The sequence below is a fragment of the Taudactylus pleione genome, unplaced genomic scaffold (assembly GCF_031769625.1).
Source record: "Taudactylus pleione unplaced genomic scaffold, aTauple2 ptg000121l, whole genome shotgun sequence".
NCBI lineage: Eukaryota > Metazoa > Chordata > Amphibia > Anura > Myobatrachidae > Taudactylus > Taudactylus pleione.
The window spans coordinates 7701998-7728218 of NW_028284523.1; the positions used below are offsets into that span (position 1 = coordinate 7701998).

Sequence of the window (26221 nt, forward strand, 5' to 3'; positions counted from 1 at the left end):
GATTTTGGCTCTGATAGAGCCAAAATCACTCCAGGGCTTGTGGCTGGGAAACCCGACCGCAGGGTTTCCCTCGCAAGTCCGATGGTCGCGATGGTCAAGACCATCGCGACCATCTTTTTGGACGCTCGTATATGCTGTGGGTGGTCACCCACAGCTATACGAGCGTCCAGGAGGACGCTCAATTTTAATGGAGGAGGGCCCTGATTCAGAGCGAGCGCTCTGGTCAGAGCGAGCGGCTCTGAATCAGGGCCTTTATCTCTTTCCAAGATTTGATAAATCTCCCACTCGGACTCCCCGAGAACAAGCCTTGGTATGCATAGGCATTATGTGGTCAGTAAGGAAAGGTCATTCCATTATATATGCACAATTTCTAAAATACAACAAATTGAGGAATTAAAATCAATTGATATTTTGTGTCTATGCAGTTCGTCATTTCCAACAGTAAACTTATAATGAAACTAATAGTTAAAGGTCCCTACAGTTACACAAGACCCAAGTTATACAGTATGAAGGCAGCAGGGAAATGCACCTATGCTGTATCCTTACGTCATGTTCCCCCATATAGGGGTATGGCCAGTGATGACATGCTTTTTTATTTTAGCTTTTTGGATATTGAAATGTACTAAACAGAGCAGAGTGTAATAGTGAACGATGTATTTTACCTTCAGTCTTCATACATGAAAGTGTACATTTTTTAGGTTTAACTTTTCAAAGTTAGTAACAAATCCAATGTACCTAGAAGTTATGTACACACACTAATAGACAACAAAGCACCAATTTCTATATTATCTTAGTCACAAAATAAACACACGCTGTAAGTTGTGAATATATTTTATTTTTTTCTGAAAAATCATTCATAAATTAATAAATATAAAAATGTACAAACACATAGGACAACAATGCAATGATATTTCTCTGGCAATTTACAGCTTCTATCAGGATACACTATGTAGTGTTTAGGAGCAGCATCAGTAAGCGGAAGACTGTCTTCTCCAGACAATAAATGAACACAGGTGCAAGTAAATGCTCTGTGTTCTATACCTAGCACAGGAAATGACCTGCAGCTATTCAGTACAAATGTGCCCAGCTTTGCCTGTTACCCCAGGACATCTGATCTATGGCTTGTTTCAGCACTGCGGCCTCTGCTGTATCCAGGATGGGACCAAGATGCTTCATTCTGAGCTATTACTGAGGATTTTGTGACTTGGGTATTTCTGTATCGTTTATGCCTTCAACTGTTTGCCACATTCATTTACCATGTTCCACTGTTAGAGGTGTGGCATCACTGCAAGACAGGTAATGCCACATCATTAACAGTGGAACATGGTAAATAAAACAGTACAAGTATAAAACGGGCTGAGGAGGTGGTGAATATGTGCCTTTGTGGAGCGTACACAAGTAAGGACCATGAAGAGGTGTGCGCAATACAATCACATCTACACTTACGATAAAAGACGTATAACTGGGTGGTGTCTGTAGACAAAGGTCAGTGAGGGCGTGTTGATCTGCGGCCTATGAGAATTGGGCAGAAGCTAATATACACGTTTGGAGGCGTATAAAGTAACTAGTATAGGCTATGAGAAATGCTCACTGATGATGATTAGTAGCAAACTAGGCATACACATGAGGGGTGCTTGCATCGCAAGATGTGTACAACTCTGCATATGGGCCTATATATGTATTTTATCCTCCACTGCCACCTCTGTATCAGGCCCATAGGCTGTAACCCATAGGTATCAGGACTTTGATATCACTGGTCTGATTGCACTAGGTCTCAAAAAGCTGTTACATGATTGTTGCTATGGGTTACAGCACATTATTGCATTTTGTGCCATTTTATTAAATACTGTAAACCCATTTTGGGCGTCGCGCCGGACAATTTCACCAACCACTTTCATACTGTATGTATGTAATTGTAGTACTATGAGAATAAAGGAATCCCAGTAGAGTCATTAATTCAACGGTTTATAAAGTAAACTTGAAAAAGAACCATCATAATGATAAATAAATCACGAAATTACATTGGCCAAATATTGTGCCATTGCGCCCCCGAATTCACAGCACTTAAAGGAACAGTTAGTGCAGACAGAATATTTTGGATGACGTCTTCCATATGTGGCCCTGTGCAGGATGTACAAAAACATTTCACAAAAAAAATAAAAATGTAATAATAATGCAGCAGTTTCACAGAAATCATTCCACTGTAAAATGATAAAAACAGATAAAATACAAAATGAAAAGTTCACACGAAGAAATGTATGTAACAATATGAAATCTGGCAGACCCAATTCGGAATTTTACTTAAAGCTATATCATAATCCATCTTATTTAGATCTGTAAAACTCGGCACACACTATACGATATATCAAACCATATATTGTTCCGACACGGGTTGAAACAATATATCATGCACATCGTATAGTGTGTACGCCCGATTGCGCACAGCAGATTGGGTGATGCAATGAACAACGCGGAGGAGTTACATGCAGCATGTAATGACACTTCGTGCTGTCATACACTGGATCGTGCAGTGTGCATGACGCACGCGATGTATCGTTACATCGCATTGTTCCGTCTGCTGGGACGTACCATCGTATAGTGTGTACCCAATTTTACTCAGGACATTTGTTTTTCTTGACAAATGGACAAAAATACTGATATTGATTAAGTGATTTGTTCATATTGCCTTAAATAACCTCCACACTTTAAAGATCTCACATTAGAGTTATATTCTAATACATTCTTTGTAGGAATCAGTCACTTCCAAAGTTCGAAGCATACAGTATGTAACAATCAAAAATTGGCAAAATCTTTACCACTAATCGTATGATGGTAATTACATTTTAAGGAGAATTTTCCATCCTGTGTTATATTCACAGATTTTCCCAAATTTCGTTTGATACGTGGAGTGGACCTTACAAAAATATGATTAAATCTGAATTGGGTCCTCTGTCAATAGTATCCCAGCTGTTAGGTCCCCATTAAACGTAATTTTAAATGCTAATCACAAAACAGAACAAATACAGTATAAATAAATATATATATACACGCATGCACGCATATACTGTATACACATAACATGTATTAAAGCATACCAACTTTATCAAGGGTCAGACTCACTCCTTTCATCTTAGCTGATAAGCATCCCTACAATAAACTCAGGCCGATCACGCTTACTACAGAAGGATCATTTGCCCAGGTAAATTTTAAAATCATTTAGACATTTAAATAAAATAGTACACAGCGATACTGTAAGGCAAAATAATGGCATGTCCTCTGAGAAACACATACACATTCCTAATCTCCCCTAATTCCCTGGTTCTGAAGGCTGATTCGGGCAACATGTAGAGTAGCAGGGTTAGGCTGAAGAGACAGGACTTTGTGGTAATCCTTAACATCATCACGAACCACCTATAAAACCATTGTTTCAATAATATAACCTTTGAGGAAATATGGCTTCACTTAAATAGCAATCAGAGTTCTGTGGGTTGGAGTCTGGACAAAATACTATGGTCTTGGCACAATAAGTATTGTTAACAAGATAGATCTTCTAATCACATTACCATTATTATAATGCCCGCAAGTCAGTCTGAACATGTAATATTTTCTGTCTGTAGAGCCCACTAACCTCAAATATATGCAGGACAAGTAGTACCCAGCTTCATTAAAGTCTTGTCAGCAGTTGGATAGTATGGAGAAACCTGCTCATCATGTCACCATACAGGAGTTACAAATATTACATTGGTAACCAAAAAGCAATATTGGTTTAATTTTCTTTCCCAGAAAAGGCAACACATGAAAAGCTACTAGGTAACTATCTGCAGGAAGGATCAATCCAGGCCCCTTGGTCCTCTCTGCTCTGACATAACTATGGTATAGTACCCCGACTTAATGTGAAATGTTCTCCTTTACCCACGTTTCATAGCCAATTAATGGGTCCGATTTATCTTTAGCGTTAATATTTTCCAATAACAATAGGATAAATGCTCCATGTGTGGCAGTAAGATTTAGTTCTTACAGTCCCTGTAAACATGTACAGTATCCCCCTCAAAACCCTCAGCCAGATGATATTCTAGAGGGAGACAATACATTTAGGGGGACGCACATTAGAAGTAATTGTACACAATAAGGTCTTCTGTCCAGGTGATCAGAGTACATGAGTGACATACAAATCTGGGCCCAGCATTTCATAACCGGCCAAGTAAACATGAAATTAAGATTATATACACCAGCACTTCTTTAAGAAGTGAAAAATATCTGTGCATATTATATCTATACATATATATCTTTATACTTCAAGCAGAAAATTATATTTCAAGAAAAGTCTTTGATCTTGATAAAAGACAGCTGCCTTGTGGGTCTCGTAGATTGTCACTGTGTTTGTTAATGGCGGTGGACTGAAAGCAGCAAGGAATGCACTGAAATCTTCACCAAGCCAGGCCTCAGCATAGTGACAGCTCCAAATACCTTTTTTTCCTATGGTTCCGGACTGACGTGAATATCCTGTGGATTTGCTCTCTTGGCTCTCAATAGCTACAGAGGCAGCAAGATCTCTGCTGCACTTAATAATCACTCACCAGAGCCAGCTCGGGAGTCAGAATTACAGTGATGTTTTTATACAACGCATCGTATGTGATATTGGGCGAATAGCTCAGGTTATTTAGTCCGTCCATGCTCTGACGCTCTCTTGATCTTCTGAGCAACACATAGCTGAGGAAAAAAACACAGATTAGAAAAGTGCTATGCTACACTGGCTATAGTTACCAATATAAAGGATATTCCAATATTAGATTACTGATATTTGTAACTGATAAATAATGAGGTCTTCTGTGTGAACCCTGCAGGTAGGAAACAATACTACTGTATATTTTCTCAAACTACTTTGCTGCATTACGTTACTGCTTAGGGCAGAGGTTCCTAAACGTTTTTGAATCACGGCGCCGTAGAGCAGTCATTTTCAACCTTTTTTAACTTGAGGCACACAGTGCAAGATTTAAAATTGCCAAGGCACACCATCTGGCAATGCGGTGTGCGAGACAGATGAAAAAACATACACATTGGCCTCCGCAGGCATAAAACACACTACATTGGCCTCCGCAGGAATAAAGCACACTACATTGGCCTCCGCAGGAATAAAACACACTACATTGGCCTCCGCAGGAATAAACACACATACATTGGCTCCATAAAAATAAACACACATGCATTGGCCTCCGCAGGAATAAACACACATACATTGGCACTAGAAAAATAAAACACACATATAATTTGGCCCCCACAGGAATAAAACACATACATTGGCCCCCACAGAAAAAAATAACATTGGCTGGCTCCCACAGAAACAAAAAAACTCCCACAGAAACTAAACAAAAAAACATGGCTGGACCCCAAAGACACAAAAAAAACAACACATTGCTCCCTACTAACACATAAAACATGGCTGGTCCCCACTAAGAAAAAAAAAATATGGCTGTCCCCACTAAGAAAAGAAAACATGACTGGCCCACACAGACACAAACAAAAAAACACATTGCTCCCCACCTTGTCACTCACACACTGCAGCAGGAGAGCGAGCAGGCGGGCTTCCAGGCAAGCGGCCGGGCAGGAGGTAAGAGAGAGAGCACGGACCGGCTGAATGGCGCAGCGCGCTGGCTAGAGGAGTGTGCGGCAAGGCAGCGGCCAACGTGGCGAGCTTGACCTATGATGCCACCACGTCTTTTGGAGGTCACTGCCTGGGTGCACCTGAGTCTCCCAGAGGAGCTCAGCAGCCCGGGCTGCTGCAGTACTGTAAAGTGTGCCCAGCGGCCCTGACCGCTGCGGCACACTTCACAAACGGCCACGGCACGCACAGCGGTTGAAAACCGCTGCCCTAGAGTATCAGCAGTGTTTTCAAGGCACCCTTTAGCCAAAAGTTTGTTATTGAGAAATTCTGAAAAAAAATGTAGTAAAATAGTAAAGTGCAGTAAATTGTGCTGACCTGTCATCCTTAGGTTCAGTTATGTGGTGGTGGACAGGTTTGCACTTCTGATTGTCCACATATTTACATTATTTTACCATAAATAATTTGTTTTGGTGCTGTATCACCAACCTGGGGCACCCCTGCAAGTGTCCCGAGGCACCCCAGGGTGCCACGACGCACAGTTTGGGAACCTTTGGATTAGTGCAATAAGGTGTATAATTCAGTGGACACAGTACACTAAAGCTCCAGACACAAATAGTGTATATGTCACTGGTCACTGGGCCATGAGATTATCCTGAAGAAAGAAGCCGGAAAAGGTGAGGATCCTGCACCATGTCTTATTACTCCACAAAAGTGACGCAGAGGATTAGAACCTTCCAGGTGAATCCAAATGGAAGGAGGTCATTGAGCAGACTGTCTGGAAGCTGCTCCAACTAGCACAGGGGACCCCAGCCTACTGTACATCCTGGGCGTCCAAATAAGCAGCTTCCCCCAATGTTCTGCCAGGGCCAACTGCCAGAGTTATGCCAGAGAGAGGCTCCTGAAACAGTTTTTTCCTCAAAACCCCTCTCCTGCATGATAAAACCATGTCATGCATTCAGCATATAAACGCGTGTCACAGAGTACGGTCACACTTCAAATCGTGCTAGATCTCTAATACTTCTCTTTCTAGCCCCAGCCCTAACCACATTACCTTAAGGACTTATAGTACCACAATGCAGGGATACAGTACATGTAACTGGTACCCATAAAAATCAGGAAAGCTGGGAAAGGGATTACAATTAAAGTGGTCGTTTCCTATAAGATTACCCATTTCCTCACTTTTATATGACTGAGGTATACTGTCCATGGTCTTACATCTGTGTATGAATCATTATTTATATCCCCTGTATTGAACTGGAGTATATAACTAGTGTATTACTTTGTTCTTTGCATACATATATGTGAAACCCTGGTCCAATGACTCGTCAATGTTACGCCTCTGTCACTGATGCTCGCTCCGCTCTTTACGTAACAGGTGACATATGCATTCCAGGCTGTAGTTACCAATGGTCCCCCCAATTAGCAGAGACAGTAGGCCTGATGCAGAGTTGTACGCAGGTCCATTTACCGATCGGATCTTGTGGTCTTTTTACCCATCCGTTTTAGCTGAGGATACGTGAGTATGATCTCAGTGGCTACTCCATTTGTGACTTCTTTATCGGAACTGGGCAGTCACTGTGTGGTCACATAGGCAAGTTAAGAGAGAGTGTGTGGATGGGACTGCAGACTTTGAAGAGTAAAGGACAGGGCTGGTACATGAGCACACTGAATATGATGGTGGCAATGAAACCAAACATATAGATAGCCGCAGAGATCTGTACGACTTAGCACACAGATGTGTCCTGCTTTATCTTTGCTGCGTACACCGCAAATCGAGCCACGAGCGGATACCACACCAGCACCGTTATAGTATTGCATGGTGCAATTGCAGTGCGCGCCATAGTGTATGCTGCTGTGGGTAATCACATGGCACGATGTGTGTGCACGTTTGTAGTGCGATCGGCAAAGATGTAGCAGGACACATCTGTAAATAGTCATTTAGTCCTGCACAGGCTATGCAGGAGCAAATGCGGCTGACTTTCCTTTAACTCTTCATCTGCCCCAGTATGAGTTTGGAAGATCTGGGTATAATACCCATGGTATAGTTCCACTTTCTACTGTATGGAACATACACGTTATGACATTTATTCTGATGCTCTGGACTTTATATAATCATATGTAGGAATATATAAAGTTAAAAGCCAACATTACAACAAACATTACAACCAAGTTCAGTAACCAGCAATTCCTGTGCACACAGGTCTGCATGTGACCGTATTCAACTTACCTGCCAACAAGCCAGCTGCCCTGGAAATGATTTTGTAAATACTTTAACAACTATGTTATAACTTTATGCACGTAATGTATACAATCACGGTATTTATGTGTAATGGAAATGGGTGGCCCAGGTACTGCTCCCTGTTCTTGAGCTCCTCCAGATCACACACAGGGGGAGATGTATCAAACCTTTTAAAAGAGGATAAGTAGAGAAGTTACATCTGGCTGTAAGTTTTGGATGAGGAGCGCTCCTGAGCTGCCTCCATCCGCAGTGCAATTGGTAACTGAGCCAGCAGTCTCTAGGACCTGGCAGAGCTCAGTAGGAGGCCTGACCAACATGTGCATCTTTTCCTCCCTGGCGATCCTTGTGAATGGATGCACCTCAGATTCCCATCCCTGCAGAGCCCACAAAGTACCACAAGTACACTATATCATCACCGCTACATTAAAGGAGCATAGTGCTACTATCCGCCTGTGTTTTTACCACTGTGACACTACAATGCCCAGCAATACCTTAATAATGCTCCAGGCTGCATCCATACTGCTATTTGTACTATTCTGTGATATTCCTGTGCCTTATGCTACATTACTTGTTCTACCTGGTTCAATAAACCTAGGACCTGGTTAAAACTATACCATGTGTGGACTAACCGCCATTTATCACCAGTGCAGGTGTGAATAGAGCACACAGTGCACACTGCATAAGAGGACAGTTTCAACATTTTATAAATTACAAGGTTTAAAACCAAATTTGCTTGTTGTCATGGAGAAGAATCTTACACCGCAAGTGAAAGGATTGAGGTGTAAGAGACAGCAGGAGGCTGGTTTAGCGCAGGCATTGTAAGGGGAAACTGCTATTTTAGGTGTCTAAAGTTCACCAGAATCATGTGGAGTTTTACACATACACATAATGAAATAATGTTTCTATAGATCAACACACTTACCGTCCAAGAAACTGGACTTCACCTCGATGATGATGTGGAATAGACTTATATTTTCCAATATCCCCTTCTGGCCGTGTTACATTGTACCCTGCATACTGCACCCTAATGAAAGAGGATAAACAGCATGTTAGAGAAGTTATACCATTGTAATTCTGTTATCTATTGCTATATACAAAAATGCATATACACTGAAGTACGAAAAGTCATAGCATTGATGCCTAGTATTGTGTAGGACTCCCTCTAGCCCGGCGAAGTACAGCAACCCGGCGTGGCATCGAGTCTACAAGTGCACAGAAGACCTCTGAAAAGATATTTACCCATGCTATCTGGATAGCTTCCTATAGCTCCCTGAAATCTTTAGGTGCAGGATCTTAGGTGTGAATGGACCTCTCCACCATATTCCATAAATGCTCAGTTGGGTTCATGTCGGACGAACGTGGTGGCCACACCATTCGTCAGGACTCTCCAGACTGCTCCTCAAAACAATTTTGGACAACTTGGGGCCGATGACACGGTGCATTATCCTGCTGGAATATTCCATCGTTGTGGGGGTACATGAAGGGCTGCAAATGGTTATCAAGTAATACAATGTAGCGATTACTGGTCAATGACGTGTTCAGGCGGACCTGCGGACCCAACCCATGCCACGTGAACACACCCCACACCATTATGGAACCACCAACAGCCTGCACTGTGCCTTGTTGACAACTTGGGTCCATGGCTTCATGGGGTTTACGCCAAACCCGAACCCTACCATCAGTGTAAAATAACTGTAACCGTGACTCTTCTAACCACTCCACATGTTGCCAATCCTCCATGGTCCAATTAGCATTGTCACGAGCCCAGATAAGGTGCTGTATCCGGTGTCACAGTGTTTTACAAGGGGCACAGTGTTTACAAGGGGCACTTCTGCTTCCATATCCCATAGAAGCTAAAGAACGCTGCACTGACCTGCTTGATATGTGTCTGGTATCTCTCGTTTTGAATATGGATGGATTTGAGCCAGTGGCGCTTGTCTATTACCACAGATAATTCTGGCCAGAGGCTGCTGGTCACGGTCATTAAGCACCCATGGTCTGCCACTGCGCTGTCCATGGTGGGTGGTAATGCTTCCATGAGGTATTCCTGATACACACGTGAGACTGTAGTTCGAAGAATGTTGAATGTCCGCAAAATTGCGGCAATGGAATGTCCCGTTCGTCGGGCAGCATCCACTATCATGGCCTGATCGAACGCCGATAATTCACGTCCCCTTGCCATGAGCAGCCTAGCCGGTGTTCAAACTGTCTTGCAAGATATCAAATTACAACTGATGCAGGTCTGGGCATTTCCAAGATGTCACAGCACGGTGTCCCCACTTAGCATTACCTTTACATACTGCTATCCCATGACTTTTGGTACTTCAGTGTAAGTTTGTGCATTCGAGTTCTGCCTCCACTAGGAGCAGTAGTGGGCCTGATTCAGCAAGGATCGCTATTCTGTTAATACGCACGCTACGTAGTTGCTAATATCAGCGGTGAAATGCAAATGTTTGCAATCGCATTGTGATCACCGCCTAACATAAGGAAGCCCACTTCTCCTCACTCACATCCATATACTAGGCAACATAGCGAATTAATCGGTAACATCGAGCAACATCGGACCCATACGCACAGTTAAGGCAGGTTAGACCTCACTCAGGAATTGCTAACTTCAGTGCACGCCATGGGACCTCAGGAGGCGTCTGGTATCGCAGTGGCTAATTTATGCACGCCCATGCAACAGCGTTGAAACCCACTGGCACGCCTGCGTTCGCCCGACCACCCCCCCGTCACCACTCACAAAAGGCACTTCATGTCAATCATTTTGTTGACATGAAACGCAGTTCCCATCGCAATTGCTAGTTCGCGCACGCGCACTGCGATGCATACGCAATGCAAATTAATCGACCAATTGAGTGCGTATTAGCAACTGCCTTCCTTGCTGAATCAGGCCCAGTGACCGCCCAACTACAATTGTGATGTGCAGACAAGAAATGCTGCCACTGCCAGTACAAGGAGTTACCAACACTGGTCATTCCCCATGTATTACCTATTCCAGAGATCATCGTCTTCACCACCCCAACCCCAGAAAGCATTGGGAAATCCATTAATTTTATGAAACTGCTCTACCGTTAGGCCACTGACTCCTCCAAAAAACTCTGTGTATGGCAGCCTGCGGATAAAAAGGGAATAGAGTAATCATCATACATATATACTGTAAGCAACAGATGGGAAAACACATTCAGTGAGATGGGCCAGATGTGAATCCAACTTACAGGTACATGTATTTGTCCAGCTTGGCTGCGAAGTGCCGTGGCATATTTTGACAGCCATAATAGTTGCGGTCATTCTCAGGAATGTGATCAATGTCATGAAAGATCAAACAGTCCCAATCCAGATCCTTCATTGCTTCCATAAAGCCGACATTAAAGAGCATTGCTCGATTAAACGGCTGACTCCCGGCCTGTACAAACAACACAATAGGAGACAGACAGTGGCAAAGTCTGCAGTTATGACCACAAATAGAGCAGTCTGAGGAATTCCAACAGCTTCAGCTACTACACAACCCAGAATTATTTGTCATCTGTTGCTATAGTACATAACTCATATAACCCCCTGTCAGATGCTGGTGGACAACATACCCCATTATAGTCTGTTAAATATTGCTGGATTGGCTGCAATAGGTGAAAACATCACTTACAGCGGAACCAACAGACCAGTGCACTGAAGCTGTATAGATAAATATTGCCATCATCAAATATGGGGACAAAACACAACAGATTCCCATTCATTGCACATGTCCAACATAGGAGGAATGGCTGCAGACTTTGCTTCGTTTTCAATGACTGATAATTCATAAAAAAAAAACCTGCCTGCACTTAGGACCTCATTCAGAGCCGGACGCTATTTGCGCTCACTCGCTCAGAAAATAGGGGTGGCTATTCAAATGAACCGTTCGCTCTTTGCGGTCTGTTCACGCCTCTAGGTCTGAACGAGCGAACAAAACTTGCGGTCGTTTTTTTGAAAACTACACCCCCTGGCCGCTCGCATCCTACGTCCTGTCCGCTATTTATTAGATTAATCGAGTACATTGACCAGCGTATGAACTGCTCGCTATTCTTGTGGTTGTTTTTTCCTACCGCAATCTTGCGAGCAGTTCTGACTATAAAATAACCCAGTGACGTGGTCAATGACGCTGCTGTATTAATTATGCACACCCATAAAACGCCCGTTTTGACCTTTAAGCACGCCTGCGTTCGGATCTCCACTCCCCGTTTTCAAGCACCTTCCCCTGTTACCACCCACATACGCCTCCTCCTGTCACTCAAAATAGCAGGCATTTGTTATTTAGCGAACAAACGATTTTCGGCCCCACTCACTGGTTCGCGCATGCGTATTACGATCCGTACGCATCGCTCGGAACGAACGAGCGGCCGCTTACGAGCGGCTCTGAATCAGGCCCTTAGTTATTTACCCTCACCTCAGTGTTAAAGTGCGTGCAGATCAGACAATATTTTACATGATTCGCCCGATTGTGACGCATCGGAACAACAAATCGTGTAAACTATGTCCAAATCGTGAGTGTCCACTCACGATCACGATGCGGATGTGCGTACCTGCCAGTCATACATTGCATCTTCAGATCTTGCTTACTGTGCAATAGATGGATTTTGTGCACGATAGATCTTACGTTAGATTGGACACTATTTAGCACCATATCGTGTCCTGGAGTGCCGGGGAGAGTTCAAGGGAAATAGCTCGCATCGTGAGCACATCGCCTAGTATGTAGGCAACTTAAGCCTCTGGAACACCAGGGCTAAGTTTACTGTACTACTGGGATTTCAAGGAGATCCACAGATCTCCTTGAAATCACTAATCACTAGGGCGCAGTATGATACTTCACTTAATAAATAGCCCCTGCATAGCCAAGGCTAAGGTGCCTAACATGATTTCATGTTAGATACACCTGTAGTAGTGGTTTTCCTAATGAATAGAGAGCAAAATGTTCCCTGTATAACTGCAACCAGTTCCAGCACAGATGATCTATCTAGCTACCCTGGTGCCATTAGCGGGGGACCTATGTAATGTGTCACTACAGGCATGATAAGATGAGAAATTTATCTCATGTTCCAAATGTATTGCAACACATTAAAAAAAGGTAGTAAAAAAAAAATGTAGGATAAAGAGCTATTGTTCCCTTTCCTACACTATTTCAATGCTTCAAATATAACAAAACATTATTTTTTGAGTATTGGTTTTGTTTACGTAAATTAAACTTGTACTCAAATTGTTATATTTTCTGGGTGCTTCTTGCATAGTCCAAAAACATACTAAATCAGAAGTGCGGAGAAGGGTTCATATCGGCAGCTCCTTGGCCAGATAACTGGCTAGAACTTTGGTGATGGATATAGTAAGCGGGAGGCAGTAGTGTACATCCACTCTGTACCTGGCACACCTACACCAGGACAGTGCGGGGTATACACTGGCAGACGGATCCAATGTATTTTCTATCATTACTAAACTGGAAATTGCAATGAACTAGAACAAGTTGTTATTTTAACACTGTTTACTAAGAGGAGAACATTAATATGAAAACTTCAGACTTATGTTATCTTTCTTGTACAAATTACATAAGCCCAGAAATGTAATTTGCTCTACTACAGTATATGTGACAAAATAAGGTTTGTGAATAGTTGTGTAAGTAAGCTACCAGCAGGTGTCACTAAACTCTTTAATAAACCTCTTCATACATTTTGCTGTAAAGTATATACATCTAATTTAATGATAATACTATATCATTTTATAGAGTTTTCAATAATAGTTAAAGTGAAGTACAATCACACAACATAATAAAGTGAACAATGAGGGTATGGAAACAAATATTGGTTCATTGGCAGGTATATCATTTGATCAGCACATACGAGATGAAATATAAACTATACTTTGGCTGCTGTAATACAAGGAGATTCAATTAAGCACGAGGTGAATAGTGCTGGGAAGTTGGTCCCAGGGTTATTCAATTCAGCGCGCTATTTAGTTCAACTATTACAACGTAAGTCGGAGAATGCCGGTTCTTGCAACTTAATCTGGGTGTTTAGTCGCAAGAACCGGCATTCTCTGACTAAAGTGCCAGCTGCAAGGCTGTCAGCGCCGCACTAACCCGGCAAACAGCCTTCTATGCCAGCACTTTAGTCTGTTTTCTGCTCACACCCTCAGGAGGGTGTGAGAAGAAATCGTTTAGTCAGCTTAACAGCACGCTAAATTGAATAGTCTCAGGAACACCTTCCCGATGCTATCAACAGAGCACTTAATTGAATCGCCCCCATAGAGGCGGGGGAGACGTACTAAGCCTTGGAGAGACAAAGTACAAACCAATCAGCTCCTAACTGCCATATTACAGACAGTGTTTAAAAAATAACAGTTAGAAGCTGATTGGTTGGTACTTTATCTCTCTCCACTTTATCTCTCTCCCAGGCTAATTATATCAACCAGAGGGACAGCATGAACATCTGAGAACCAGCTTCCTAGAGGAAGACACACAACTGAAAGTATTAGACCCCTCTCTAGAGAGGCACCACGGGGAATTAACACAAGGAAAGATATGGCTCTGCCCAAAACTCCTGCTTGTATCATGCGGAGTATACCTGGGAGAGAAGGCATTGTACACATATGCCCTGGGTAGGCGATCAATCTTGGTTCACTCACCTGTTCAATAACGTAGAATGCAAACTCCAAGCGCTGCCTCTGGAGCATTGGGATGAGGTGCTTGAACAGAAGAGGCAGATGCTCATGTCGATTTCGAAACGGGATGAGAATGGCCACCTGGATAGACAGGTACAAGACAACCATGGAAATATTTGCAAATATATTTTTACCAATCTATATATTCATTTATATTACAATTTCTGTTTCTACTGTATTATGTTACGGTGAACAAAAATCTTTAATATTTCTTTGATTTTTCATAAAAGATGGATATAATATTGAAGAAAACTTGTGTTTTTAGTAAGAACAGCCAAAGAAATCATCCACTTCCTATTTGTGCTATATGCATGGGCTTACACAATCTTTACCTTCCACCGTGGTATGCAATCAGTCGGCTTCCAGTGACCTCCCATTCGGATGGAGTCTTTAGCAAAGAGTTTATGGACGTCACTCATTTGTACTTCACTCATGTTCACATCTATAGGGCCTTCTAAGTATGAAAGTAAACGTATACGATGAGCAGTCTTTCAGCAACATCATCTCCCCAGACATCCCATCATACAGTACATCCTGAGAGATGAAGACCATTTTATCAAGCATGGCTTCCGGAGCCCTTCTAATGTGTTGCAGCTGAGAGAACTCCTTGCAGATAAGGGCCCTATATAGGAGTTGCAGCTGTATCTTTATTAGTGCCGACAGAATGATCAATCTTTGTATGTGTACATGACTTACTCATAGATGGTAGACGCTCCGGGCACTGGAGGTGGGGAAGATAGGTGAAGTCTTCAGGAAGGAAAGTGGTTGTCTGAAGATAAGACTCATTGTGGTTGAAATATATAGGATATTCTGAAGGGAAAAAAACATTGACACTAGTAACAGAGATATAAGCTGTCCATTGAGATAAAAGAAATATCAGTATATTACCCAGGGATGGATAGATTCCAAGCACCAGCTCTTCTTTACTACTGTGTAGATTGATTCCCCATGTGTGGGAATGGGTTAGCCTGAGTGCAGTGCACACTCACATGCTGATGTAATATATTGACTGGTATGTTATGTGTGGGGCATAGGCTGGCATACTGTATGGCCACATGGTAGGTGTAGGATTTAGGGGAAAAAGCTGGTAAAAGAGTTTATAGGTTCACATGTAAAGTATACACTGAGTATGTAATGTGTGAGGCATAGACTGAGATGTGTATAGACCTATGGTTGATGGAGTATTTGGTATGTTAAGTGTAGACACTTGACTGAAATACCACTCTTGTCCTAGACATTATGGGCCCTATTTATCAACCATACATAACCCCTTTAGCACTCGCAACCCCTTTTAATATTTCACAAACAGCGGTAATCGAAGATTTGGAGTGTGGGAGGAAACAGAAGCACCCGGAGGAAACCCACAAAAGCACAGCGAGAATATACAAACTCCACTCAGTTAGGGTCATAGTGGGAATCAAACCCACAACCTCAGTGCTGTGAGGCAGTAATGCTAACCATTACACCATTTATATAGGACCTAATGGCTAAGCATGACATATTCCTGTTATTAAAAAGCATGCCCTATCCCTCTGCAGAGTATTTATGATTCAGGCACTCTAACCTCAAATTCTTTCTGGTTAGAACAGGGGACTGTATAGGAGAGTTTTATATTACCCCCGTATGGAGGTAATGAGAAACTCAGACATTTAATTCTACTACACGTTTGTCAACGCTCTGCCATACTTTTGGGGCTCAGAAACCTGGCCATACTACCAGTGACATTATTATCCATCTACTGTGATGTCATAACTGTCACAAAGGCTCATATCAGACAATTCTACTAGTATAGGATTAACACATTACTAAAACAGACAAAAAGCATCTTGCTGGGGAGAAGGGTTTTATAGGACAGAGACACATACAATGGGCACGATTCTATTCAAAGTGAATAGCGCCGGGAATCAGCTCCCGTAGCTATTCAATTCATATGTGCTGTTAAGCCCGACTAGGATTTCTTCTCGCATCCCTCTGGGATGCGAGCAGAAATCCAACAAAGTCCAGACGCGATGCTGTTTTCTGACCTTAGCGCTGGGAAAACAGCATCGTGCCGGGAAGTTTATTCGGAGAATGCCCGTTCTCACGCCTAAACACCCTGTTTAAGGTGCGAGAAGGAGCCTTCCCCGCCCTAACATCACAATGGATTCAATAGCTCCGGGATCTCATTCCCGGTGCTATTCACTTCGCGTTTAATTGAATTGTGCCCAATGATAGTCTACATAATGGGCAGCTCTGTAAGCAGACTTAATAACACCACCACAGGACATCTGAGACATACAGGGGTATTCAATATGGGTGCGATAACATCGTTTTTGCGTTAATATCGGAGGTATGACGTCATTATCGCAGGTTTTAGTTTTACACCGTATTCAATTTCAAAGACTTATCGCAGGTTCGAAAAGTCTTTGATAAAAAACGGGGATAAGTTTTCACCATTGAATAGGTGTCGAAAAAAAGTGCAGAATTGGGGTTTAGGGGTGCAGGCTTAAAAAAAATAGCCTGCACCCCTGGGACTGACATTTAAAAAGAACTGTGTCAAAAAAAGTAAAGAAAAAATAGGGACACCCCAAAAAATTAATTTAAAAATTGGGGTGAAAAAAAAAAAAATGGGAAAAAATTGTTTAACAATAGGGAAATAGGTTCAGGGCTATTCTGCATGTATGCGGCAGATGTTTTCTAGAATAGAATTGTAGCGGCAGGTGCACAAATGCAGAATTTTTAAAAACTTACTTTAGGGACATAAAAATATGCTAGTACCCATTTTCATGTACCCCAAATTTGATGGGACCACTTAAAAAAACGAAAAAAATAACCTAAGTGCTCTTCTGCATCGCTTCCTCAATGTCGGGAAAAAAACACCTGCTGTGGCTATTTAAATCCCCGACTTTCAATTAAAGGCTAAAACGGGGGTACCCATAGTGTTCCCCCATGTTTCTACTACTTTAGGGGAGTCTTACAATTTTTTTAAGGAAAAATTCGTAACTTTACGCAAATCCAACTTCGGAGTTTCCCGTTTTTGTTAATTTTATATTGAATACGGGTATAAGCGGGAGCGCGCCCGATACTTTAACGCAGGTAAAAACTCCGATATGAAACGTTAACTTCAACATAGAAGACAATAAGCTGGTCAATTTTGCACAGCCATACACTACCCACTCTCTTTCATAATCAGAATGATACATGACAGACTACTGTAGTTTCCCCTTCCAAGTCTGCTTCTTAAAGATGACAATTGTCTGCAAAGTATGGGACTAAGGAGCTAATTCAGACCCGCTCGTAAGTTGCGGCCACTTGCTAACAAAAATGGGCTGGACATTTAAATGAAGTGCTCGCACTGGGTTGCGTAAGGACGCCCACTATGTATTAGCGATCTATGGCAAAGTGCTCACAAGTGTATAAAGACGCCCCCTTGCCACTCGCAACACACGTCATCACCGGGAAATGTAGGATTAATCGGAACCATCGAGAGCCATCGTAGCTGCTCGCAGCCCTTGAGGTTGCCTTAACCCGCTGCAAGCACAGCGATCAGTGTGGGCTGAAATACATGCAAGTGGCGTGTACAATGACGCTACTCTGCAAATTATGCACGCCCTTTAAACGGCGTTTTGGCGGCCTGACACGCCTGCGTCCACAACAACACTCTCCCGTTTACAAGCACCCTCCCAAGTTACCACCCACAAACGGCACTATCTGTCACTCAAAGTCGCGACCTGATAGTGGCTTACGAGCAACCAAAAACAGATCGCAAAGACTGGCTTGCGCACGCGCACTGTGAATTATACGCATGTGCAGATGGGCGAAAAAACGCTCAGAGCGAGCGAGCGCCACTTAGCCACCAGGTCTGAATCAGGTCCTAAGCCTTCGAAAGAGATAACATGGACAAAGATAAAGGGGTCTATTTACTAAGCCTGGGATGGAGATAAAGTGAATGGAGATAAAGTACCAGCCAACCAGCTCCTGTCATTTTCAAACACAGCATGTGACATGACAGTTAGGAGCTGCTTGGTTGGTACTTTATTTCTGACCACTTTATCTCTCTCCAAGGTACAGTATGTAGACCCCTAAGCAAGCACAATAGACTTAAGTATAATCAGTGCTCCATGCATGCTAATTACTCCAATAATATACAAGTTTTGAGATATACTGTACTAATATTCAATAGTCAGTTTATTCCAGTGTTAACTTTTCAGTTTTTTTTTTGTTGATTTTCTCTGTAGGGAGAGAATAACGGAAGTATCCTTAAAATGCAGATAAGAGGGAGTTACCAACTCTAAAAATGATCATTTTGTGGCTGGGCAGGTTTAACACTGCCAAAATAAGTATTCTCCTCAAATGGCTTTATTATTTTCAAACCCTACCAGCAGCTGTCCCACTTCCTTTATTGAATTATGTACGAAATGCCTTTTTGAGTTTTATCTGTAGCTTTAGACCTCTAAGGGATATATTTACTAAAGTGCAGGCTTACAAAAGTGGAGATGTTGCCCATAGCAACCAATCAGATTCTACTTACCATTTAACTAGCACCTTCTAGAAAATGACAGCTAGAATCTGATTGGTTGCTATGGGCAACATCTCCACTTTTGGAAATATACCCCAAAGAGTCTTTTTACAATATGATCAAATAGTCTTATTTCTAAACCCTTCCAATGTTAAAATACTTGGCAGCCCACTTTTCGCAACCCCTGGGTTGAGACGAGAACCAATATCCTGTAAATAGGCAGCTTATTGTATCTCTGAGAACCACACAAATTACACCACTTTCATAACTCTACCCCCTACAGTTATATTTCATTTTACAATCTAAAACGGATATCTGTTCAACTGCAAGTTTACCAAGCTCCACTCCCCTATAACCCCCATGATCCAGCCTTCCGTCCAGGTATTTCGCCTATCGCTGACCTCAGATTCCCAGCTGACTTGGTCAAGCATGGTAAATGAGAGTATAACCAACATTGTGGCTGCTTGGAATTACTAAATTAACTATGTTTTTAATTTTTTTGAACCAACAGCTTTTTTGTATATTAATTATGTGAAACTTTTTTGCATATTAAATATTTACAACCTATCAATAAATGAATAATTTGCATTAAACAGCTGGGTTGAGATTAGGTTAATTTGATGAAATGTACATCATTGTAGCTGTATGAAATTTTATATTACGGAGATAATGGGTTAATATATATATTTTTTTATATATTTCACCGGCCATGTGATTTATTATCATGTACATGAAAGAATTGCTTTATTAATATACATTTGAATTTTCTGACAGTCAGAGATTCCAGTACTAGAATAAAACCTGTACACGCTTGATCCAAGCCTTGAGGAAGATCAGAGTACTGATCGAAACGCGTTGGCGGTATTGGTGTTGAACAGCTATCCTGACCAGACCAGAGGAGGACGGTGCCATTTCCATCGAAGATTTGGGTGCATTACTGCGGGCAGTGAGATCACTCTTATACGCACAAAAAACCACTGTATTCTGGTAGGAAGCCATCTTCACCTTTTGTGGAAATTTCAGCTGTGAAGCATTGTTGTATTTTTAAAGTTATTTGGAACTCCTTCATTTGGATATATCCAATTAAAACACTTTTATTTTTTTGGAAATTTTGTCTCTTTGGTTTTTAAATGTGCTTTTTTTTCCATTTTAATATGGACATATGGAGAGCATATACCTGAATGGACTATATATGTATTAATTTGGGGTAGATCATATACACCCCTATATGTGAATTATTGTGTACTCAAGTGAATTCTTATACGTCTGCACTAGATTGTTTTCTATGTTTTATGTTCCCACATATTCATCAACATTGGAACATACATCCCACACCTATCATATAAAGTGTCCATTATAAAAAGGATTTGAGGTCCCAAGATCAGGACTTCATATTGAAGATAAGTAAATTCTATATCTTGGGTGAGCGCAGAGTGGTATTCTCCGGATTTTTGTTTGTGTTAATGTAATTTTGGTGAGGATAACACCAAGGAGATTTACCCTTTAGCAGCCTTTGTAGCGCAATTGTTGGCAGATATCACCTTCTACATGCTTTTATGGGTAACAAGAGCATTGCCTCATTTTTATATTTACAACCTCTAATTGGTATTAAGAGGAACTGCAAATCATTATCATTCCTTATTCTGCTATTTGGCAATAAAGCACACACTAAAGGTAAAAGGATATATAGTTATTTCATATAATACAGTTGTTAACCTATCTAATTGTGAGAAGAAGAATCCATTAGACATCTACCAAGTGAGCCTGCAAGACAAAAGTCTGAGGTTTCACCCTGCTCCGCTGTCAGGTTGGGTACGGGATAACGGCGCTCGGGTTTCCGGCGGTCAGAATTCCGAGAGGGTTAAGATACTGACACCTGTTGGTAAGTATCTTAGTGGTCTATTTACTACCTTTGGATGGAGATAAAGTGAACGGAGATAAGATACCAGCCACTCAGCTCCTAACTGTCATTTTTCAAACACAGCCTGTGACATGGCAGTTAGGAGCTGACTGGCTGGTGCCTTATCTCCATTCACTTTATCTCCAGGCAAGGCTTAGTAAATAGACCCCTTAACCCTTCCCCTACTCCTAAACCTATCCTTCCCCGCACCCTAAACCTAACCTTCCCCCGAGTGCCTAAACCTAACCCTTCCCCATAGTGCTTAACCCTAACCCTCTAGTGTCTAAACCTAACCCTCCCCCCAGTGCCTAAACCTAACCCTCCCCCCTAGTGCCTAACCCTTTCCCCCCTAGTGCCTAAACCTAACCCTCTCCCCCCTAATGCCTAACCCTCCCCCCTAGTGCCTAACCCTAACCCTTTCCCCCCTAGTGCCTAAACCTAACCCTCCCCCTAGTGCCTAAACCTAACCCTCTCCCTCCTAATGCCTAACCCTCCCCTCTAGTGCCTAACCCTAACCCTTTCCCCCTAGTGCCTAAACCTAACCCTCTCCCCCCTAATGCCTAACCCTAACCCTCCCCCCTAGTGCTTAACCCTAACCCTTTCCCCCTAACCCAGCTACTTACCGTCGGGATGCCGGTGCTGGGATTCTAACTGGTGTCTGGCTTCAGATGCTGGCATTCTGTATACCGGGATATAAACTACATCCCCCCCTTTTCTTGTAGATTGCAGGAGCAGGCAGTCAGTCAGAATAGCTCTGCCTCCTTTCGTCATGTCTAACCCATTTTATAGCAGGTTAACCTTAGTGCTGCAAACAAGTGTACAGCCTTTTTTCAACCTTACTTATAAATCATCTTATTAAAATTATGGAATATGATTCACATCTGCCTTATTTTTGGATCGGGTTCATTACAGTAACCTATCTCTATAATGGGAAATGTTTAGAGACCAGCATACCGTGAGTAATAGCGTTGTTACCATATACATACCTGTGTCATTAATACTGCTGTTTCTCCGTACATATGCTCCACGCACCACCTGTTCATACACTTGTGCTCCTAATGTTCGCATATTCTTCCGGATGAGGATACCATGAGCTTGCATCATGAAGAGGTAAGTGTTTACTGCAGACACACAACAAGGAGAGACAATTTACTGACATGCAGACATATTTTTACTACTCAGATGTGTGAACACAAGTGTAAATGTAGCAACATTTTACCTGCGGATAAGTTACAACATGATTAAATAAAGTGCGATTTGTACAATTTGGGGATTATTTAAGGAGTGGTATCAAACCTTACAGAGAGATAAAGTGGAGGAATTGCCCTAGCAATCATTTAGCATAGTTTAGAAAATGACAGTTAGAAGCTGATTGGTAGCTATGGTTAATTTTCCACTTTCTCTCTCGACGGTTTGACATATCTCCCCTTAGTGTTAGATGTAAATGTTATTTGCTCGTTTGCCCTGCAAAGTGACTGTTTTTCTGCTATTCATCATAACATACAGCCATGGCCAAAAGTTTTGAGAATAACACAAGTATTGGTTTTCACAAAGTTTGCTGCTTCAGTGTTTTCAGACCTTTTTGTCAGATGTTACTATGGTACTGTGGGCCTGATTCAGAACCGGACGCTCTGACAAGAGCGCTTGCTCTGAATCAGGGCCCACCTACCTAAAATTGGAGCGGCCTCCTGGCCGCTCACATAGCTGTGGGTGACCACCCACAGCTTATGCGAGCGGCCAAAAAGATGGTCGCGATGGTCCATCGGGCTTGCGACGAGACCCTGCGGTAAGGTCTCGCTGCCACAAGCCCAGGAGTGCTTTTGGCTCTATCAGAGCCAAAAGCACTCCCACTGACATCACTAGTGATATCAGTGGGGCCGGCCCCAGACGGCAGGCGTTCCCATGGGAACGCCTCCGTCTGGGCAGCAACGCCCCCGGCACGCCCTCCAAAGGGGGCGTGCTGTCACTCACCATCGACAGCACGCCCCCTTTGGTGCGAGACCCATAGCGACGGCTGGGCCGTCACTATGCGGGCCCCCGCATGCGCACGACGGAGCTCCCTCCGTCGTGCGCATGCGCACTAGGGCACCACCGACCCGCTTGCGAGCGCTCAGCGCTCGCGAGCGGGTCTGAATCAGGCCCTGTATACTGAAGTAAAATTACAAGCATTTCATAAGTGTCAAAGGCTTTTATTGACAACTACACTAATACCCCTTTCAGACATCTCGAGAATCCCGGGAATTTGGCCTGCCTCAGCCAAATTCCCGGTAGCCGCGTCTGTCTGAAAGGTACCTACCCAGGAACACGTTCCCGGGTAGCCACCCCTTCAATCGACCAGGGTTTTTGCCTGGACTTAAGTCCCAGGAAATTACCCTGCTCGTGTCTGAATGGTGCTACCCGGGAATTTACTACTACCGGGCTGCACCAAGCAGCTTTTGCATAGAGTTAGCAGCGCAGAGCATCCTATAGGATGCTCAGCGCTGCCGCTCATCACCCCCCGCGCCGGTGGCTGCGTTAGGTGATGACGCGGGCAGGGGGTGGCACAGTGGGGAAGGGTCTCGCCTTGTGTCGGAACTCCCGGGCGATTTTCCTCTTCATGATGCTGCAGGTGACAGTGGCTGCTGATCCCGGGATCTTCGTCCTGTTCAGGTAACAGCCGCTGCCCTCATGGAAGCAACTTTCTCATTGGTCAGACGGGAGAAGCTCTCTGTTACCGCTGCACTGATTGGCCAGTAACCCCTTCCCTGCTATACACACAGATCATCATCATCCCCACTCCCGGCTCATTGTATTTCTGCTACGCCCTCTCCAGCTGCTGTCAGTCAGTTGCTTCACCTGGCATCTAATTGAATTTGCTGCTATTGCTATTAAATAATCAAATAAAAAATAAAAAAAAATGCTGCATTTTGATTGGCCGGCTACCGGCAGCCCTATGATGACATCGATGACATCATCAGGCTAGGAGGAGCAGACGGCAGAGGAGAGGCAGGTAATCTAAAAAACCCTGCTCTTGTCTGAAAGGGGTCTACTTGGGAATTTCCCAGGTAGACACTGTAGTGTGAAAGGGGGGTCTCGAACAAATACACGGGAATTTGCACAGGAGAAATTCGCGGGTCTGTGCAGGAAATTTCCTGGTTGTATGTCTGAAAAGGGTATTAAAGAGTCAATATTTGCAGTGTTGACCCTTCTTTTTCAAGAGCTCTGCAATTCACCCTGGCATGCTGTCAATCAACTTCTGGGCCACATACTGACTGATGGCCACCCATTCTTACCTAATCAATGCTTGGAGTTTGTCAGAATTTGTGGGTTTTTGTTTGTCCACCCGCCTCTTGAGGATTGACCACATGTTCTCAATGGGATTAAGGTCTGGTGAGTGTCCTGGCCATGGACCCAAAATGTTGATGTTTTGTTCCCCGAGCCACTTAGTTGTCACTTTTGCCTTATGGCAAGGTGCTCCATCATGCTGGAAAAGGCATTGTTCATCACCAAACTGTTCTTGGATGGTTGGGAGAAGTTGCTCTAGGAGGATGCTTTGGTACAATTCTTCATTCATGGCTGTGTTCTTAGCCAAAATTGTGAGTGAGCCCACTCCCTGGCTTAGAAGCAACCCCACACATGAATGGTCTCAGGATGCTTTACTGTTGGCATGACACAGGACTGATGGTAGCGCTCACCTTTCCTTCTCAGGACAAGCGTTTTTGTAGATGCTCCAAACAATCTGAAAGGGGATTCATCAGAGAAAATAACTTTACCCCAATCCTCAGCAGTCCAATTCCTGTATCTTTTGCAGAATATCAGTCTGTCCCTGATGTTTTTCCTGGAGAGAAGTGGCTTCTTTGCTGCCCTTCTTGACACCAGGCCATCCTCCAAAAGTCTTCGTCGTATGTCATGCCAACAGTAAAGCATCCTGAGACCATTCATGTGTGGGGTTGCTTCTCAGCCAAGGGAGTGGGCTCACTAACAATTTTGCCTATGAACACAGCCATGCATAAAGAATGGTACCAAAACATGTGTCCCATTCTGACCACAAGATATACACACAAGCGCCCATCAGGAGATAGATCACTTCTGAGTGCTAAACCCCTCCTACGATATACAACCGATGACAACGATCCGCAGACGCATCTTAATCCCTCCCACTGATGCTGTTACTGATAGTAGTGTGGCTACTGCAAACTATTTACATTATTACACTGAAATTTGTTATCAGTCTGCAGCATGAAAGCAGATTCCCATTTGATCTTTCAAAGAAGACAACAGGTGTTTGTATTAATTTTAATTTAATTTAGTATTTGCAGCTAGCTTTAATTGCATTTTACATGGTAAATGTGCCATTATTATTGATGACACTGTAGACTATTGGGTATATTTCCAAAGTGGCGTCTTTTTTCTTGGTTTGAGCTCATAATTTAAAGTGGCACTAATACTATGTGCAAAACACAGTGGGCTTCACACTCAGGGCCTGATTCTGCAAGGATCGTAATTGCAAAGCTGCATGAAGGCTATAGATATATGATGTATACATGCAGGCAGCTTTGCAATTGCGATCCTTGCAGATATGGTAATGCAGCAGGAGGCATCACACCTCCTGCTGCATTACGTATCCAAGCTGCGTTGTCCAACGCAGCATCGGATAATCTGCGTAACATCGGCTGGCTAAGGTGACCCATGGGGTCACGCAGCCACCCGCTGCAGTTTAGAGGAAGAGGCCGGGAAATCTCCGTTAGTCGACGGAGATCCTCGCTTCTTCCCTCCCCCGCAACGGCGGCGACACGCCCCCGTTTCGGGAAACGGAGGGCATCGCTGCCCCCTCCCCACCCACAAACGGCAGCAGACCGTCAATCACTGACAGTCTGCTGCCAGTCTGTGAGTGAGTTAGCCGGACCCATTCTGCACACTCACAGAATGGGTCCTGCGTCTGCACAGATTCCCAAACATCGGGAATCTGCGTTCAGCAGTCTGAATCAGGCCCACAATGTAATGCAGCTTTCATGTTTGAGCTCAAACACGCAGAGATGTAGCAAAAGCTGCCGCTTTGTAAACAGATATATTGTACATGGATTTTGTACTGTAACTTTAGCATGTACTATTAACATTGTCAAGCCACACCTCCGGATGTCAGATGCCTATACGACTGTTCTCTACTGGAGTCAACCAGGCACCTATAGGACTTTCTCTCCTGGAGTAAACCAGGTGCATATACAATTGTTCTCTCCTGGCGCCACAAGGCGCTTATACCATTATTTTTTCCTGAAGTCCATCAGGCGTTTATACGACTGTTCTCTCCTGGAGTCCATC

General features: G+C 43.2%; 1 protein-coding gene across 1 annotated transcript in view; it reads right to left on the reverse strand.

Annotated features, from left to right (window-relative positions):
- Positions 1 to 813: 813 nt before the first annotated feature.
- The window catches only part of B4GALT5 (beta-1,4-galactosyltransferase 5), a 65794-nt gene continuing 40386 nt past the window's right edge, over positions 814 to 26221 (reverse strand). The window contains exons 2-9 of the mRNA XM_088472178.1: positions 21910 to 22044; positions 15222 to 15335; positions 14858 to 14979; positions 14490 to 14606; positions 11060 to 11247; positions 10834 to 10956; positions 8764 to 8865; positions 814 to 4710 (exon numbers count right to left, since the gene is read on the reverse strand). Of these exons, the coding sequence (XP_088328304.1) occupies positions 4563 to 4710; positions 8764 to 8865; positions 10834 to 10956; positions 11060 to 11247; positions 14490 to 14606; positions 14858 to 14979; positions 15222 to 15335; positions 21910 to 22044 (1049 nt within the window). The 3' untranslated portion in view covers positions 814 to 4562. The remainder of the gene's footprint in view (positions 4711 to 8763; positions 8866 to 10833; positions 10957 to 11059; positions 11248 to 14489; positions 14607 to 14857; positions 14980 to 15221; positions 15336 to 21909; positions 22045 to 26221) is intronic.